The sequence below is a fragment of the Asterias amurensis genome, chromosome 5 (assembly GCF_032118995.1).
Source record: "Asterias amurensis chromosome 5, ASM3211899v1".
NCBI lineage: Eukaryota > Metazoa > Echinodermata > Asteroidea > Forcipulatida > Asteriidae > Asterias > Asterias amurensis.
The window spans coordinates 15,801,532-15,818,492 of record NC_092652.1 but is presented as its reverse complement, the minus strand read 5'-3'; the positions used below and the strand labels follow the sequence as shown (position 1 = coordinate 15,818,492).

Here is a 16,961-nt window from a genome sequence, read left to right as displayed (position 1 = left end):
ACTCCAGATGTTTTGGATGGTGACACACTTTGCACTGGTAGGGTACCGAACCCAATGGCAATTTACACTATTTTAACATGAGTCAGTTTATCTTGTGTTTGTACCGCAAAACTTATCTTATGTCACAGGTTTTCAATGACTAATTTTGTTGTGTCTGTTTTTCTTAGTGTTGTTTTGTTTTTGTCTTGTTTTGGTTTTACTGCGCCTTGAACACCCAGCAGGGTGGATATGTGCGCATTACAAGTCTTATTATTATTATTATTATTATTATTATTATTATTATTATTATTTATCATTACTAAATTATTTGATCACAAAATTGAAATAGTCATTTTGAAAGTCTAATTTCTTGGAACCATGGTTACTATAAACCCCAGCCTTCCGAGCTGTAAACTTCATCAGTATACCTGTAGTAATGTAGCCGCAGTCTTTAACTTTTGGGGTTAATGTTGGTGTCATGCCTTGATTCCAATGCTTGTATGAACCCAGCTTCAAGCCATCCACCCATCTCAATTCATCATCCTTTGCCACATCTGTATAGTGAGAAAAATGAATATGCAACTATTTTAATTACACTGTAGTATTTGCTGGAACACAGTTTGTCATGCACACATACCTTCTTTCTGGGTGTAAAGCCCGGTTCATACTTCCTGCAAATGCATGCGAAGCGAATGTTGACGTCACAACTTCGTAACGAATAAATCGCAGCAGTTCAACTCCGCTCTACGCACTTGTGAATATCGCTGCGAAATTTGTGATGCCAAATTAACGTCAAATTCGCTTCGCATTCGCATTCGCATGAAGTATAAACCGGGCTTAACTGTTGGAATTGTGGCACAGACACACCTTGCGAACTGTTTGGCTATCACGGGCGCCCTCTGTTGCCCAGTCACACTCGGGGAAAAGAGACATTCACCTCGTGGAAAATAGGTTTTAGCAATTGACTATCCAAACTCCCTATATGTACATGTTGGTTTTCTTGCTCAAGGGACAGTCCCAACCCAATGACAATACATATTTTTAATATCATACAGCACATCATTGGTAATTTGTCAAAGACCAGCAGGTCTTGAAATTCGTTCTTGAAAGGGCAAGTAAATTTTTCTTCTGGAAATGGCCACTTCTATGAGGAAAATGTAAAATTTGTAAAACTGTAACGGTCATCACAGCAATAGACCCTTCCCATGAAATATGTAAATTGCACATAGCGCGTGCGCACTAACGTTTTGGTTGGTAAAATGAGGGAACATCGCGCTGTTTTGTACACGGCTAATGCGTGCGTGACGCAGACGCGATTGCGCGTCTGCTTAGTGCACAACTCTATGGCGATTGCCAACCAACAGGGTCTGTACGCATGCAGGAATGTAATTAGCATATTTCATGGGAAGGGTCTATTGCTGTAATGCTGTGGTAGAATTCAAGTCCTGGAACAGTATCCACAATTTATGTGACACAACATGAAGTAAAAAACCTTAGAAACTTTGTTTTGATCCGGATGTGATATCACAATTCGTATACCCGATCACACTGATCTCGTCCTCACTATGTTCTGAAAATGTAGTCATGGTGCAAGATGATAGTATTTGTAGTGTGCGTTGCGCAAGGAGGGAGCAAGCGACCGCAAAAGTTGAGTGATAGTGTCAATAGCAACATCTTCCACCAAGACTAAATTTGTAGTGAGAACGAGTTTGGTGTGGTGGGGGTATTGACCCCTTGCATGCACGTCACATGCGGTGACTGTGCCACGCTCACCATTTTGGTGGGAAATACAAATGCGCACTTTGCTGAATAATGCACAGTAACATTGCCCACCAGTATGGCGCATCTAAGATCATTCTGATGATGGCGTCAGGTGAATTCGGTCAATAAGATACATTAGCTACAATCATGTAATTGAGACTAAGCTCAGTTTAGAATGTCTAATCAACCAACCTGATAAGCCAAAGTAAAGTACATTGATGTTCTGGTTGTTCATGTCCACAAGAAACTGCTTGAAGAAATTGTTTTCAGCGTCACTGCAATTTCAAAATTCAAAGAAATGTTCAAAAATAAAGAATCAGTGGATTATCACATTGTTATAAAATACGTCTTCCTTCGTTCTGTGTTCTGTGAGTTTTCCATTTTGAACCTACCGTAAACAATGGACAATGAGAAGACTTTGGGCTTCATACTTACAATATTACAATATTTCTCTAAATTTCTATTTATAAACTGACTATGGTTCTTCTTAGCCCACCTTGGTGAGCTGTAAATGGATCTCTTTTAGCATCGGTCCTATCCCGGTCGTGATAGGGCCGATGTTAAAAGAGAGTCATTTGCAGCTCAACAAGGTGGGCTAGTTCTCCCATGTAATTCACACTTTCTTAAAAACTACAGCCTTTTGCTTGGTGGTGGTCAAACTTTTAGTATTCTCCAATTTACGTAGTTTCAATTTTAAAATCTTTGATGTTGTGGAAAAGTGTCCGTACCCTGCCGCCACTTTTTTATTCATTAATGAAATAAAATAGTATCTAATTAATTCAAAAATATGATACTCCAAAGCCAAGGCTGTTGTTTGTATTAATATAAATATGTGTCAAAACGAGGTGGCAGGATGCGGGAAGTTTTGCGATCACGGGAACACACTTGTTCGACTTTGAGGTAGATACAAAACACATTATGTGGTGACTTGTGTTGTAATGTTGGTACATTTCCTCCATCCATTACTCCAGCGTTACTAGCAAAGGTTACATTATCGCAACTAGTGTAACAGATCATGGAGGCTACCTCCATGAACACAGAACAGATGTTTATTTTATCAACAAATTTTCTCAAAAACACCACAATATAAATAACTTAAAACATGAGGAAATTAATGTTTGGTTAAAAATAATAAGAATAAACAAATCTTTCCAATTAACCCACGTACGTAAATATATCTGAACACAGAACAGTAGCCTGAGAAGCCAATAAAATAATTTCAAAAACATTAAGGTTGGTCGAAGGGCCGAGTTGACTTGGGACCGAGTTCTGTATCTGTATCTCATTATGTAGTTGAGCCAGCAAACAATTTCTACGTGGGACCGAGTTGACCGTACCCAATGTACAAATACTTTTAGAGGGTGACCAGCCAGCCACGGTTGCATACGCCGCACGCACACACTGAACTCTATTCTTGCCGCACATCATTAACTAGCTCTGGCCATTATCAGCTGCGGGGAGCTCCCACCACCATTCTCGCCCGTGACTTGTAAAGTTGTAGGCTTGAACTGACAGCGTACACCACTTGTTTGTAGAGTGATTGGAACTGATTAACCACACAGACTTGACAATGTTGGCAGATAGTGAAAATCATCCTTGATAGTCTCAATCTTCGTGTTTAAAATTGAGCAACAGCTGCTGCTCTAATTCATAGCTGTTGTATTGTATCTGAAGTACATACGGCGATGGTCAATACCGCCCTCTCACGGCCGATTTTTTCATGAGCCCGTCGCGTTTCGAGCTGCTGCGCGCTTGGGCCTATATGGCGGGAATTTTGATCAAAGTATGAACACGCTGTAGCACAAAAAGTGACGGAATTATTGCAAACAGATCGCGTAAACAGATTGCAAACAGATCGGTTCGTTTAAGATAAAATACTAGTAGTCAACCATAAATTAAAATAATTTATTGCAAATTCTGTTTGATTGGTGGCTGGACTCAACCACGGACCTTCATGGTTCGCTTCCATTATTTTTTAGCTTTCGATGCATAAAATATTATGCATGTCAAAAGGGACCATTGCCCAAGCTTTCCTAAAATGGACCCCTCCGCAGTGTCACTTTTGCAACGTAAGGGCTTATGTATAATTATTTCTTTTTATTGATAAAACCCTAACCCTAACCCTACCTTTTGTTTTTGATACTGTGGATAAATGAACCTTGAACCTTGAACCCTGTACACTGAAGGATTGATAGCCTCAAACCCCGAGTCAGTGATACGTCATTACTTACGTTTTAATTGTAGTCAGATATGCAGACTGCTGTGTACAGTAGTCCTTGGCATCAGTCCACGTCATTGGTGTATTGGAATTGACTTGATAGCATTGTCCATTGAAGAAATGCCAACCTTGTGCGCATGCACCTACAAACAAAATTAAACATTCGTTGGGCTACGTTTTCGTTTAATAAAACTTGAAGGTAGATTATATCATGTTGAAAAACAAGAACAAGAAGGGCAAATCTATTTTACTAAACAACTTGGTCAACAGTTGGTAGTAGAGAGCGCAATCATAATGTGTCGTTGGTTCAATTCTCTGAGACTCATTGTATTTGTTTTCAAATTTACCCAGTCAGTTTCCCTTGTTGGTTATAGCTTGACTTATAAAACATGATACTAGTTTCAGATTTAACATTGGCTCAGTAGAAATCATTCGTGTACTAGGCTTAGTCCCTATAAATAGGCATTATTTGGTTGTGTTAGCTATGGTATCCTCTTCTAATGAAGCACTTCTTTGAAATCGGGTCTATGGTCCTATTTATTGCATTTCATCTGATTTGTAGAGATATAGACAAAGACGACTCCATTTGTACCTTATTTTGTATAGGTGTTTAAACTCGACTTAGTTACCACTAACCTTCTGGAATAGCACACACATATCTGCTCTTGTCCGTGCATTTTTGAGTGTACCAAGAACCGGTTGTCTTGACTCTAGCGCAGTCGCCTTCCTTCCCATAGAATCTATGCGGTAGTGAGTTAAAAGTCATGGGTTATTTTCTTACGACTTGGTAAAGAATAATTGTTAAACCCGTTTCATTATTGAAAAGGGAGAGACAGAAACTTGAAAACAACATGTAAGCCCTCCCTTTGCGAATTCTGTGACTATTCTAATCAGGCGGAAAAACCCTTCATGGTCAGAATTTCCCCTGTTGTATAGGCCTAATGTCATAATTAAATTAATAAAATAAAATAAATTAGCAATTTTGGTTCAACAAAAAGATTCGCGCTTTGAGATAATGACTTTGGCGTTTTTTAAACTTTTTAGGGACCCAAACATAATTATCAACTGTCATTATTCAAACATAAATTCATGGCCGTTTTGTATAATTGAATAACTTGAATAACTTTTCGTTCTCTTAAAAAGTTTTAACAGATAATGCCTTTTCAAACTGAAAAACAACTATAAACTTTTACATAATACCACGGCATAAAAATGTATGCAACTTTAACAACTTTTTGTAACGGCTAAGGAATGGAGATAAGAAGGATTGCCGACATTACATAATTTTAGTGATTTTATAACTAATAGTATATCACTTACGCCAGTTTAGTGTTTATAAGTAGAGTTTTGTTGTGCGATAAGGTGGGCCAGCCTCAAATAAAAGCGTTTAACGTTTTCGAGTCTATGAAAATAATTGTTCAAAATATTAATTAACTTTAATTATAACTAGTATCAGCCGAACCTTTTAATCATTAATTTGATATCTTCGAAATACTTACTGATTTGAAGGTTGATTTTTGTCCCATTTAGAGAAATCATTTGTTGCGTCAAATGCTGAATCGTCACTCCATTTATAAACGCCCTGTTTGTTACTTTTCTGTTAAAAAAATGGTAAGTTAAAACATTTTTTTTTTAATTGTCTGCAAATGTCTTTTGGGATGATCAATACTTTAAAAAAAAACGATGCCTGTGAAAAATTGTCTGTCGACGTTGATAAAAATAACAGAACAAAATATTGACCAGGCCTAAATTGTTTTCAAAAGACAAAACTACTGACAAAACAACTGATATTATAGGTTTTCTCGGTCAATTTCGGAAAATGAGCAGCCAATTTAACCACCAAGCAATTCTATTTCGCGCAAAATCGAATGCTACTCAAAAGGGTCATTCGATTTCGTTTTGGGATTAGTCAAATGTAATGTTGCGTCATTCGAATTGACAAAATAATCATTCAATTTAACAATTCATCAAAGCAGCATTCAAATTCGCAGACGCTTCTTGAGGCGTGTGTGTCACGAAACAGAATGACGCTACGCTAAATTGAACATAGTGCTAAAGGAATTTGACTCAATTCAAAACGAAATTGAATGGCCGGTTCCTGAATTTGAAACGCACTAACAACTGAAGAGGCAAAACAGCTTTAATTCGAACGCATGAAAATGAAATTGACTGCTCATTTGCCGAATTTGACCGAGAAAACCTATATTTTCAAATGACTTATTAAATTCAAATGTTAACTTATAACTTAGTATGTAGCTTGAAAAACTGAGGCAACATGTACAAAAATAAATTGCTTGTAGCTCAGCACTTTATTACTGGGCGGAGCCTCAGTACATGCCAGCAACTCGACAAGTCAATGAAGTTACCTTATCAGATAGACCAAGCCAGTACTCGTATCCGTGACTGTATTGCAAGTTGTCTAAAAACGCCTGGTCGTCAGCAGTTTTGGCGTAAGCTAGATGTCCACCTGGTGTCAGCTTGCAATCGTTTTCAGCCGTCTGCCATGTTGTTTTGTAGGTAAAGAGTCTGTAGCACATACCGTTGTAGTTTTTCCACCCATTTGCCGAGTCACATTTTGGAACTGCATCTGTATATGAACAGATAATTAAAGCTTATAAGAACAATTTAGTCGTACCCTATTTAAAGGCAGTGGACACTGTTGGTATTTGTCAAAAACTAGCATTCACAGTTGGTGTATCTCAACATATGCATAAAATAACAAACCTGTGAAATTTTGAGCTCAATCTGTCATCGAACTTGCGAGATAATAATGAAAGAAAAAAAACACCCTTGTCACACGAAGTTGTGTGCGTTTAGATGGTTGATTTCGAGACCTCAAGTTCTAAATCGGAGGTCTCGAAATCAAATTCGTGGAAAATTACTTCTTTCTCGAAAACTATGGCACTTCAGAGGGAGCCGTTTCTCACAATGTTTTATACCATCAACCTCTCCCCATTACTCGTCACCAAGAAAGGTTTTATGCTAATAATTATTTTGAGTAATTGCCAATAGTGTCCACTGCCTTTAAAGTTCCTAATCTCGGATTCGGATCACACTGATGACGGCCAGTCCAATATACACCATCATGATCCATTATCGGATCACATGGCACAATGATAATGTCATTGTTGCCAGTGTGAATGGTACAAACTGGATCACATGTCAATCTTAAAAGAGCGGTTCTGGGAATGCTCTGAATTTATTTAGTATTTTTCATTACAGATATGAGTGACTTTTGACACCGTTCGTATACCTTGGACACGTCGTACCTTCTAAACAAGATACTTCGTACCTTCTTACAAGACACTTCGTACTTTTTGCCTTTAAAGGCACTGGACACCTTTGGTATCAGTTTTCTTAACATCTACATAACAAAATAAACCTGTGGAAATTTGAAACTCGATTGGATGTAGAAGTTGCGAGGAAGCACCCTTGTCCCACAAGTTCAATGAGGTCTCGACTTCAATTCAAATTATTTTAGAGAGAAATTATACTTCTTTCTCAAACACTATTATAGTTATTTCATATGGCCATATGAAACAACTATAAAAGTGTTTGTTGGGAGCCGTTTCTCACAATGTTTTATACTACCAGCAGCTCCCAATTACATTGCTCATTACCATGTATTTTGAGCAATTACTAATTATATAGGTTTTCCCGGTAAAATTCGGCAAATGAGCCTTCAGCCAATTTCATTCTCATGCGTTCGAATTAAAGCTGTTTTGCCTCTCTAGTTGTTACTGCGTTTCAAATTCAGAATTCGGCCATTCAATTTCGTTTTGAGTCGAGTCAAATTCCTTTAGCACTATGTTCAATTTAGTGTATCGTCATTCTTTTTCGAGACACACTCGGCTCAAGAAGCGACTGCAAATGTGAAGTGAATGCTGCTTTGATGAAATGTTAAATTGAATGATCATTTTGTTAAATCGAATGACGCAACATTACATTTGACTAATCATAAAACGAAATCGAATGACCCTTTTTCGCGCGAAATAGAATAGCTTGACCGTTGAATTGGCTGCTCTTTTTCCGAAACTGGCTGAGAAAACCTATAGTATCCATGGGTGCATTTAATAAACCTCCATTTAAAAAAATTGGGCCAACGTCATGCACCGAATGCTCGTTACATTTTGTTTCACTTACTGATGCTACGTTCACAGACGTAAGCAAGTTTGGTGGAGCAGGCATCGTCATTCCAAACCAAGTTTGGATCTGACGTATAAATCATGACACAGTCCTCTTCACCAACATTGTTAGGTTCACCAGCTGCCCAGTTCCTGTTCAATGAAAAAACATAGGGGATGTGACTTTGTATAATACATAATATTTTGTACCCAGTCCTTTTCCCCTGTGGTTTATTATTTCTTAAATTAGTGGTGGCTTAATTGGTATGACACTGCTCTCGAATGGCAAAAAGGTTGGTGGTTCGAGTCCCATCCGACTGATGTGTATTTATCATGGGTAAAACCATTAATTGAATAATAATAAGATTATACTATGGAAATATTTGCGGTAACACCATAATGACTATCTCTAAATAAGTTAGGGTGGTTATGAAAAGAACCGTTTGGTTTCAACGCGACGTTTAGATCAGTATGCTCCGATCGTCTTCTGGAGAAAGCCGGACTGTGATGAAGCAGAGACTGATTAGCTTGGTGATGCACGAAGGCGTGAAATACAGGCGGGAAATGGAGCCCGGTGATGCACGGTAAAACTGGAGCCTACTCTGGAGCTATTTGAATTTCCACCCACTTACGTGAAACCTTTAGCAGCAGGTGTTTGGTCATCCACCCACTTGAAAGTGTTCTCCTTCGCAATGTCGTGTAAACCGATCCATGTGTTGTCTGAAACTCCAGTGAGCACCTTCTTCAGAAACGTCTGTGAAAAGATCAATCATTATAAATAAACATACACTGCACGGTGTTATTTATCCAAATTACTATAATCGTTGGTTTAATTAACACCGTGTCGGTGTTGTCACCAAGAGAATCAATTTAACACTCCAGTTTTTGCAGTGTAAATAATTTCAAACGCAGGATTATTCATATCAAAGTTGTGCTTTATTGTAGTATACCACCTGCAAACTTGTTACAAATGACAGGACAATAAGATGACATTATATGTTCTTGCTCAGCAGCTCTATGAAATTTCATAGCGCTGCTAAGCACACAAATTTGCTTAGCATGAAATTTCTTCCTTGATAAAAACAGGATTACTAACCATATTTCCATTTGTTGCATATTGCTTGTTACTTGTATTCAACTGTTGTTTGTTTATCCTCAAAACCACGTGGAATTTTGGTTGGTAATTCTGTTTTTATCGAGGCCAAAATTTCATGCTAAGCAAATGTTTGTGCTTAGCAGCGCTATGAAATTGGCCCCCTGATGTGACACGATAAGAAGACTGTGTACTTACGTTGGTACCCGTATCTGGTATTAAGACAAGATCTCCTCCATCGGCACCCCTCTTCTGACAATCCTTCCTCGCATCGCCCCAAGATTTCTTGGATCCGACTGCTATATAACATTTGCCGTTATACTGCTGCCATTTCCCGCCACATTTTAAGCTCCCACTCTGCGCTACAGCTGTTGTGAAAATCATACACAAATATTTTGTTTCAGAGGTATTTTCGCTATTTAAACATTCATTTACATGAGTGAGGGAAGCTATATTAATGTGCAGAATATTCTATCAAAAGCTTTTGTTTCATATACTCATAGACCTTATGGCAAATACTCAGTACCTAACCGCGCTACGGGGGTGGTATGTGCATGCTGGTCTAGCTAGCGATCAGTTTGATTACTGGCTATGAGCATGCACCTCATTCAACAGTTTAATAGCGCTTGCGCAATGGGTATTTTGCGAAAAGGTCTACCTCAAAACGAGTCTATCTTTTGAAATGGAATCTTCACAAAGCACTTTTATTGCAAACAATCTACATTTATATGGGATTAGAACAATCGAACGATTCCAATAATCAATTGTACACTTTGAATTTGAGTGGAAGACTATGATCTAGGCTATAATCAGCTGAAGTTACAAGAACATTTGCAGTAGGGCCTATACAACCGTCAAAACCTTACAGATGCACATTAAATTAATTGTATGTTCATTATTTTGATTTGTGACATTATCCTGAGATTTTTTGTCTAAAAATGCCATTGCGCGAGCAGGTAAAAATGCCCCTTTGCGGAACCAGCTGCCGATTTCACAAAACTCTTCCTAATTTAGGATTGCACTAAGAACGAGTTAAACACGTTGCCTTGGATCGGTCGAGTTGGTCTTTGAAAAGCATTTGTAACCGTTTGTTATAAAATGCATATGGGTAGAAAGATGTTGTAAAAGTAGAATACAATGATTTACACAAACATGCCTCGAAATTGCGTGGTTTTCTTTATACCTCGTCGATTTACACGATCGGCCATTTATGGGAGTCAACATTTTGACTCCCAAAAATGGCCGACCGTGTTAGTTCGCGACGTAAAAGGAAAACCGTGCAGTTTCGAGTGATACTTGTGTGGATCATTATATTCTACTTTAAAAACCTCTTTCTAACCATTTATGCATTTTATAACAAACGGTTTCAAACGCATTTTATAGACCAACTCGTCCGATCCAAGGCAACGTGTTCCTTTAAGTTCCTTGACCATCACAGTTAGGACGCATTGAACCCATCCTAAGTTAGGACGAGTTACTCGTCCTCATAGGATTAATTAGGACGAGTTACTCGTCCTAACTTGAGAGAGGACTAATCCTAGCGTTTCTTGAAATCGGCTGGTCCGCGTGCACTTCAAAATGTTGAAACTATTAAATCAATAGTTGATGGAAAACGTCGCCGCCCTGTGTGGACCCACTTGAGCGGGGTCAGAAAATTGTACCACAGATCAAAGATCTTATTAGCCGAGTGATTTCTCCATTGCCGATAGTGCCATTCACGTTCGAGGTTACAGAACGGGAGCACATTTGTTTGATTATTTAAGATAAATCTCTTCGATAGCACTATATTTATATAAATAATCTGCAATAATTTGTGTAAGTCCTACCACGTGGTTTTTGTTTCAGTTTGTGTTTTTTTTTCCAGTTTGTAAACGCCCTGTAAGAGAGGATACCCTATCGGTAAAAGTTTGGTTACAAACTTATGGCGAATAAAAAGTCATGATTAGCTTGGTACCGCAGTACATTTTAGGCTTGATATAGGTGTACATTTTGAAGCTGTTATGTTTCACTTGTCCGGAAACTAGACCAACGGAAGACGGAAATGAAACCCATGTTGGGAAACTAAGTCAGAGATTCAAATCATTTAATCGAAAGGTTTCTTACCTCAGTAAATCAATGAGCATATTTTTGTATGTAATAAATGCATAAAATGTGGTGCGACCAACGTCCTGGAGTCATCTGCGCCATTTCAATTGGCACAGGGTGTTTTATATGGGGGCTAAAATGAGGTCGTAGTGGGTTTCCCAAGCTACAGCAAAGGGCTTCACAACATACCTCTCCCCTTTAGGAATTAGCCGCTGACATTTCAACATTACAAAATGATTTAACACAATGGAAAGTTACTATTTAATTTGAATATATTCAAATCAAATTTATCCATCCAGTTTGGTGTAGTAGCTAGGACCTGTCCCCTGGTATATCTCTCTGCAAATATTCACACTAGGAGCGCAGTTCAATGTCTGCAGTTCACTCTTCAGTAGTTGTGAGGAGCAGCCGCGTTAAGAATGATCTGAACTTGAATTATACTGTAATCCAATATACTACACAACCCAGTGGTTTATTGCTCTGCAGTCACCCAGAACCCGCTCACATACCTAGGTGGGTCCGGCTGAAAAGCACGGGCTCGAGTCAATCATCTTCATGGATAACTTCCTACCCTGCTACAACATGGTCACGCCACAGGCATGCCCCTCTAGCAGCCATTTTTTGTTTTAAGTAAAGCTTTAGTGTTTTCCATTTTTAATCTTTTTGTTTACAACTGACCTGTTTATGTTGTACCTTTGTAAATCAAGCCTTGTTTTAAGTTGTAAAGTGCATCGAGGATCTGTGATCCAGAATGCGCTAGATAAATGCTGTATTTTTCCTTTTACCACATGGACCGTTAGAGCACGCCAAAGATCAAACGTGTTTGTCCTATTTCTAAGGAGCTAGGAGGCTGAAATCCTGAGAGAAACAGGTGTACCTCATGAGAGAACCATAACAAATAACTATACCCACTTATGGCCCTTGTCAGGAATCGAACCAGGGCCACAGCGCAAAGAGGTGAGCTCTAAACCTGACACTTCTTTATAATCTTCTCTTTCAGTTTGGCTCTAATTTTAGTGCGTTGAGAATATTTTATCCAGATCAAGATCCTAATTTAGCCACCCATGTCACCCCAAATTTATTTGATTTTCTCTTTTTTTAAGAGGGGTGCAAGAGAGAGGCGAGGATGCCTTGAAATTATTTTGAAATAGTTTCCACCAACAACGCCCACAAATATCTCCTGTTTCATTGTGAGACAGTACTTGTGACCATTGACCCTTTGTAGACCTAATTGTAAACATTGGCAATTCACACAGCCTGGTACAACTCTTATCACAACTATCCTAAAGTGTTTTAATCGAAATCTTATCTAAGAAAGATAAGTAAAGGTTCTACCAGGCGCGAACTGTGCGTGCAGTTATCCAATTAGCATTATACTGCACAATAAGACTGAGTAAATGTACAGTTATTTATATCATCCAAGTTTCATAAGAAATTTTATAAAACTATGGCAGGAGGTTTTTTCCTATAGGTTCTGTCCCTTGATATTCTGTCCCTCATACGGCGAGTTGTGTAGCGCCCTTTTTGAATCAATTTACTTTGAACCATAATTATAATTAATATCTACCTGGGAACACACCGGGGGACATGGTCTCAAAAAAGTACCGAATGCACACATATTTATTTGTATTTTTTTTTTTACACTTCGGATTGTTCTGTAAGGTCCTTGTATTTTCATTTGTGTGGATTGCTATATATTTTCCTGTTGTAAAATTTTAATATTTTTATAATTATTTTGTTTTGCGCTTGTGTACATTTTATGGAATGGGTGCAGTATAAATGAATAAATTATTATTAAATTATTATTCAGCACATTCGTCCATGGTCTGCATTTACTAGACTTACAACATACATCATTTCGCTATCTGAAAACTGGCCTTCTTTGAGTCCCGTATTTAAACCTATTACACTCTAGAAATACCATGTTCTATTGTTTGAAAAGATCAGGATCCAAATCCATGACAAAAATTTTGAATTTCAGTAAAACTTAAAGACACTGGACACTATTGGCACGTGTCAAAGACCAATCTTCTCACTTGGTGTATCTCAACATATGCATAAAATAACAAACCTGTGATCATTTGAGCTCAATTGATCGTCGAAGTTTCGAGATATGAAAGAAAAAACACCATTGTCACACGAAATTGTGTGCTTTCAGATGCTTGATTTCGAGACCTCAAAATCTAATTCTGAGGTCTTAAAATCAAATTCGTTGAAAATTACTTCTTTCTTGAAAACTACGTTACTTCAGAGGGAGCCATTTCTCAGAATGTTGTATACTATTAACCTCTCCCCATTACTCGATACCAAGTGAGGTTTTATGCTAATAATTATTTCGAGTAATTACCAATAGTGACCACTGCCTTTAACATTAAGGTCAAACTGATGACTTGACCTGTTAAACGTTGTTTTGACCTATAGACAGGTTCCTTGAATGCTTCGACCCATTCGTGTCCGAATCTTTGATAATATCTGGTTTTAAACACACCTCACTCGCCCAAATGAGACTTATGCCAAGAGTTCTCATAAGAGGGCGTACTCTTCTATGCCATGTATAGAGCGGACATTTCATCACGAATAGGACGTCACTTTGCAGTTTTATAACACCATGGCCGTGACCCTTTGGCAACGAAAGGTTTACATTTACATTACTACACATACACGATAGAACCAGATTAATATGACACCAACTTGCTTTTGCAAGTATAAGAGGTAAACACATGTTTGGTCAATCCAAACTGTCCTTTGGTTTAAAGGCAGTGGACACTATTGGTAATTACTCAAAATAATTATCGGCATAAAACCTTTCTTGGTGCGAGTAATGGGAGAGGTTGATGGTATAAAACATTGTGAGAAACGGCTCCCTCTGAAGTGCCATAGTTTTCGAGAAAGAAGTAATTTTCCACGAATTCGATTTCGAGACCTCAGATTTAGAACTTGAGGTCTCGAAATCAACCATCTAAACGCACACAACTTCGTGTGACAAGGGTCTTTTGTCTTTCATTATTATCTCGCAACTTCGATGACCGATTGAGCTCAAATCTTCACAGGTTTGTTATTTTATGCATATGTTGAGATACACCAACTGTGAAGGCTAGTCTTTGACAATTACCAATAGTGTCCACTGCCTTTAAGTTTAGAAACGTCCGAATTGGCAAAAGCTGCTATTTGAACTACTTTTTATTAAATGTTTTATTCGAGTCTGTGGACAGCAAGTACCAATGAAGGAACTACCGCCGAACAATGTGACAACATCATGATACCGTCTCTAATTTATCTCAGGACTTTATTCATTTTAGATTCAGGCATGACAATTCAGACAGTTTCCAAGTGTGTCCTCTATTTTTGTGTTTGTCTGTTGTTTGTTGTGACTGCATAATGTATGAAAAAAGTGTAACTACAGAAAGGCTTATTGGTTCAACAATGCGCAGTTGCCAGATGTGTAACATATAGACTGATGTTTTTTTGGTGGCCGAATTGGGGCAAACGTCAGCTAATTGCCAACAGCGGATCGAGGCGGAAGGAGGTATCACGCAATCCCGTTTTGGGTACACTCCATTTTTAAAAGAGGTGATTACCGTTTAAAACAAAAGCAAAACATCATTGCGCCCTCTAACAGCTCTAAAAACACAACAGTATTTTACGAGCAATTTAAAACGTTAAGTGTGGTTTTAGTTTTATAAGAAAAATTACTGGGTATTTTGTATTTCTTATTTATTGCAGCGATTAACGAATGGGTCGATTTTACAAAGAGTTGGGACTAGTCCTAACTTCCTAGTCCTAACTTAGGACTAGTCCTAGGAGATATTAAAAACTTAAGGCTAGTCCTAAGTTAGAGCGACTAACCCGTCCTAACTCGAGATAAGACTAGTCGTTTACAGAGCGTTTCCCCAAAAAAAGGTAAAACAAATAATAACACTTCATCTTCCATACAACGTTTTGTTATTCACTGAACAATTATGTTTATATAAGGGTAAATATTTTGCTCCTGAAATCTTTGACTCCACAAAATGGCGGATCGTGTTTACGAAGGAAAACCACACAAATTTCAGGGTTGTGTAAATCATAACATGCTGCTTTTCATCTTTCCAACCATATTTATTTCAAAACAAATGTTTCTTGTACCCCAACGTGTCCCTTAAAAGCATCAACGAGGAAACCCCCAAAATAAGACTGAACTTCTTGTGTATTTGTAAAAAAAATGGTTATATTTTATAGTAAACAAATGGTAATGTTTTTTAGCTCCAGCAATGAACAAAGGATGTCTCATAAAGTGAATTTAATCACCGTAGTTCGCAAGCCTATGAGGAAAACTGTATGTGATGCTACGGAACCAGAAACACTGGGGTTGACACCTATACTCGTCCAAGATATTGTTCTGTTTTTTTACGTACACTACCAAACCTAACACACGGAACCTACGACTTAACGTCCCATAGGAAGAACGACTCAGTTTTAGTACGTATAAGTCAAGTACCCCAACCGGGACTCGAACCTACTGATCATCAAAAAAATCAAAGCTTGCGTCAGGCGCTTATAACCGCTTGACCACGACCCGCCTCCCGTATATATATCTTATATTAAATTATCAATGGATATCAAAATATCATTTTGGTTTTACCATTTCATCTGCCTGTGATTTACCCCTAAAACACCTCGTATATGCCTTTGTATTTATGGGTTTTTGAGGCATTACACACTAAACATAAGGAACATTCTACCTTACAATTAATAGTAAAGGAACACTTTGCCTTGGATCGGTCGAGTTGGTCTTTGAAAAGCGTTTGTAACCGTTTGTTATAAAATGCGTTTGAGTAGAAAGATGTTGTAAAAGTAGAGTACAATGATCCACACAATAACGCCTCGAAATTGCACGGTTTTCCTTTTACATCGTCGACTAACACGGTCGGCCATTTATGGGAGTCAAATTTTTGACCAACCGTGTTAGTTCCCAAAGTAAAAGGAAAACCACGCAATTTCGAGGCAAACTTGTGTGGATCATTGTATTCTACTTTTAAAACATCTTTCCAAACATATGCATTTAAAAAAGGGTTACAAATGCTTTTTATAGACCAACTCGTCCGATCCAAGGCAACGCGTTCCTTAATTTTGAATCGGGGATAAAGAAAACAATAAGTTGTTTGTACGAATGATCTTATAATAATGATATCTATTAGATAGTTGGTTTACCTGCTGCTAAAACATAGGATTAATCACCGGGCTAGCCCATTGCTCTGGCATTGCAAATATCGTGGGTTCCAATCCCAAAATGGGTGATTTGCCTGTGGTTTTGTTTCTCAGAAATTGAGAAAGAATGCAGTGCTTTAAACACCATTATAAATTTAAATATTTACATTCTAATATTCCTGCTTTTTAATTTAAAAACAATAATTCTGAACTTGTTTTGCATTTTTTTTAAAAATATCGGTAACTTGCGGTGGGCGTTTCCGTTCATATAATAATGAGTAATTTGAGATTAGTTTTGTCTGTGTTTCTATAGTTTCTGTTTTCATATAATAACGAAAATTTAATCTTACCTGATGCAAGGAGTGAACACAGTGCAAGAATCTGTAGACTTCGCATGTTGGGTTGATATTAGTCGCTTGACCAGCTTATTCAGTGTTAGGAAAACCAGAAATACAGACTTCGGAAAAATGCGTTTAAACGGTGACGAGGGGCGTGTATGCTGCACTCGTCTTGC

General features: G+C 38.0%; 1 protein-coding gene across 3 annotated transcripts in view; it reads right to left on the bottom strand.

The window, feature by feature from the left end:
- LOC139937746 (uncharacterized) overlaps positions 1 to 16,961 on the bottom strand; it is a 112,640-nt gene extending 95,679 nt beyond the window's left edge. For 2 of the 3 annotated variants that reach the window (XM_071933036.1, XM_071933038.1), the window contains exons 1-10: positions 16,798 to 16,961; positions 9,374 to 9,543; positions 8,715 to 8,836; positions 8,102 to 8,235; positions 6,325 to 6,545; positions 5,458 to 5,555; positions 4,595 to 4,698; positions 3,972 to 4,101; positions 1,933 to 2,015; positions 408 to 533 (exon numbers count right to left, since the gene is read on the bottom strand). In XM_071933036.1, coding sequence (XP_071789137.1) covers positions 408 to 533; positions 1,933 to 2,015; positions 3,972 to 4,101; positions 4,595 to 4,698; positions 5,458 to 5,555; positions 6,325 to 6,545; positions 8,102 to 8,235; positions 8,715 to 8,836; positions 9,374 to 9,543; positions 16,798 to 16,843 — 1,234 coding nt within the window. In that variant the 5' untranslated portion in view covers positions 16,844 to 16,961. Of the gene's footprint in view, positions 1 to 407; positions 534 to 1,932; positions 2,016 to 3,077; positions 3,396 to 3,971; positions 4,102 to 4,594; positions 4,699 to 5,457; positions 5,556 to 6,324; positions 6,546 to 8,101; positions 8,236 to 8,714; positions 8,837 to 9,373; positions 9,544 to 16,797 lie in introns of those variants that run through there. The other variant, XM_071933037.1, reaches the window with a different exon arrangement.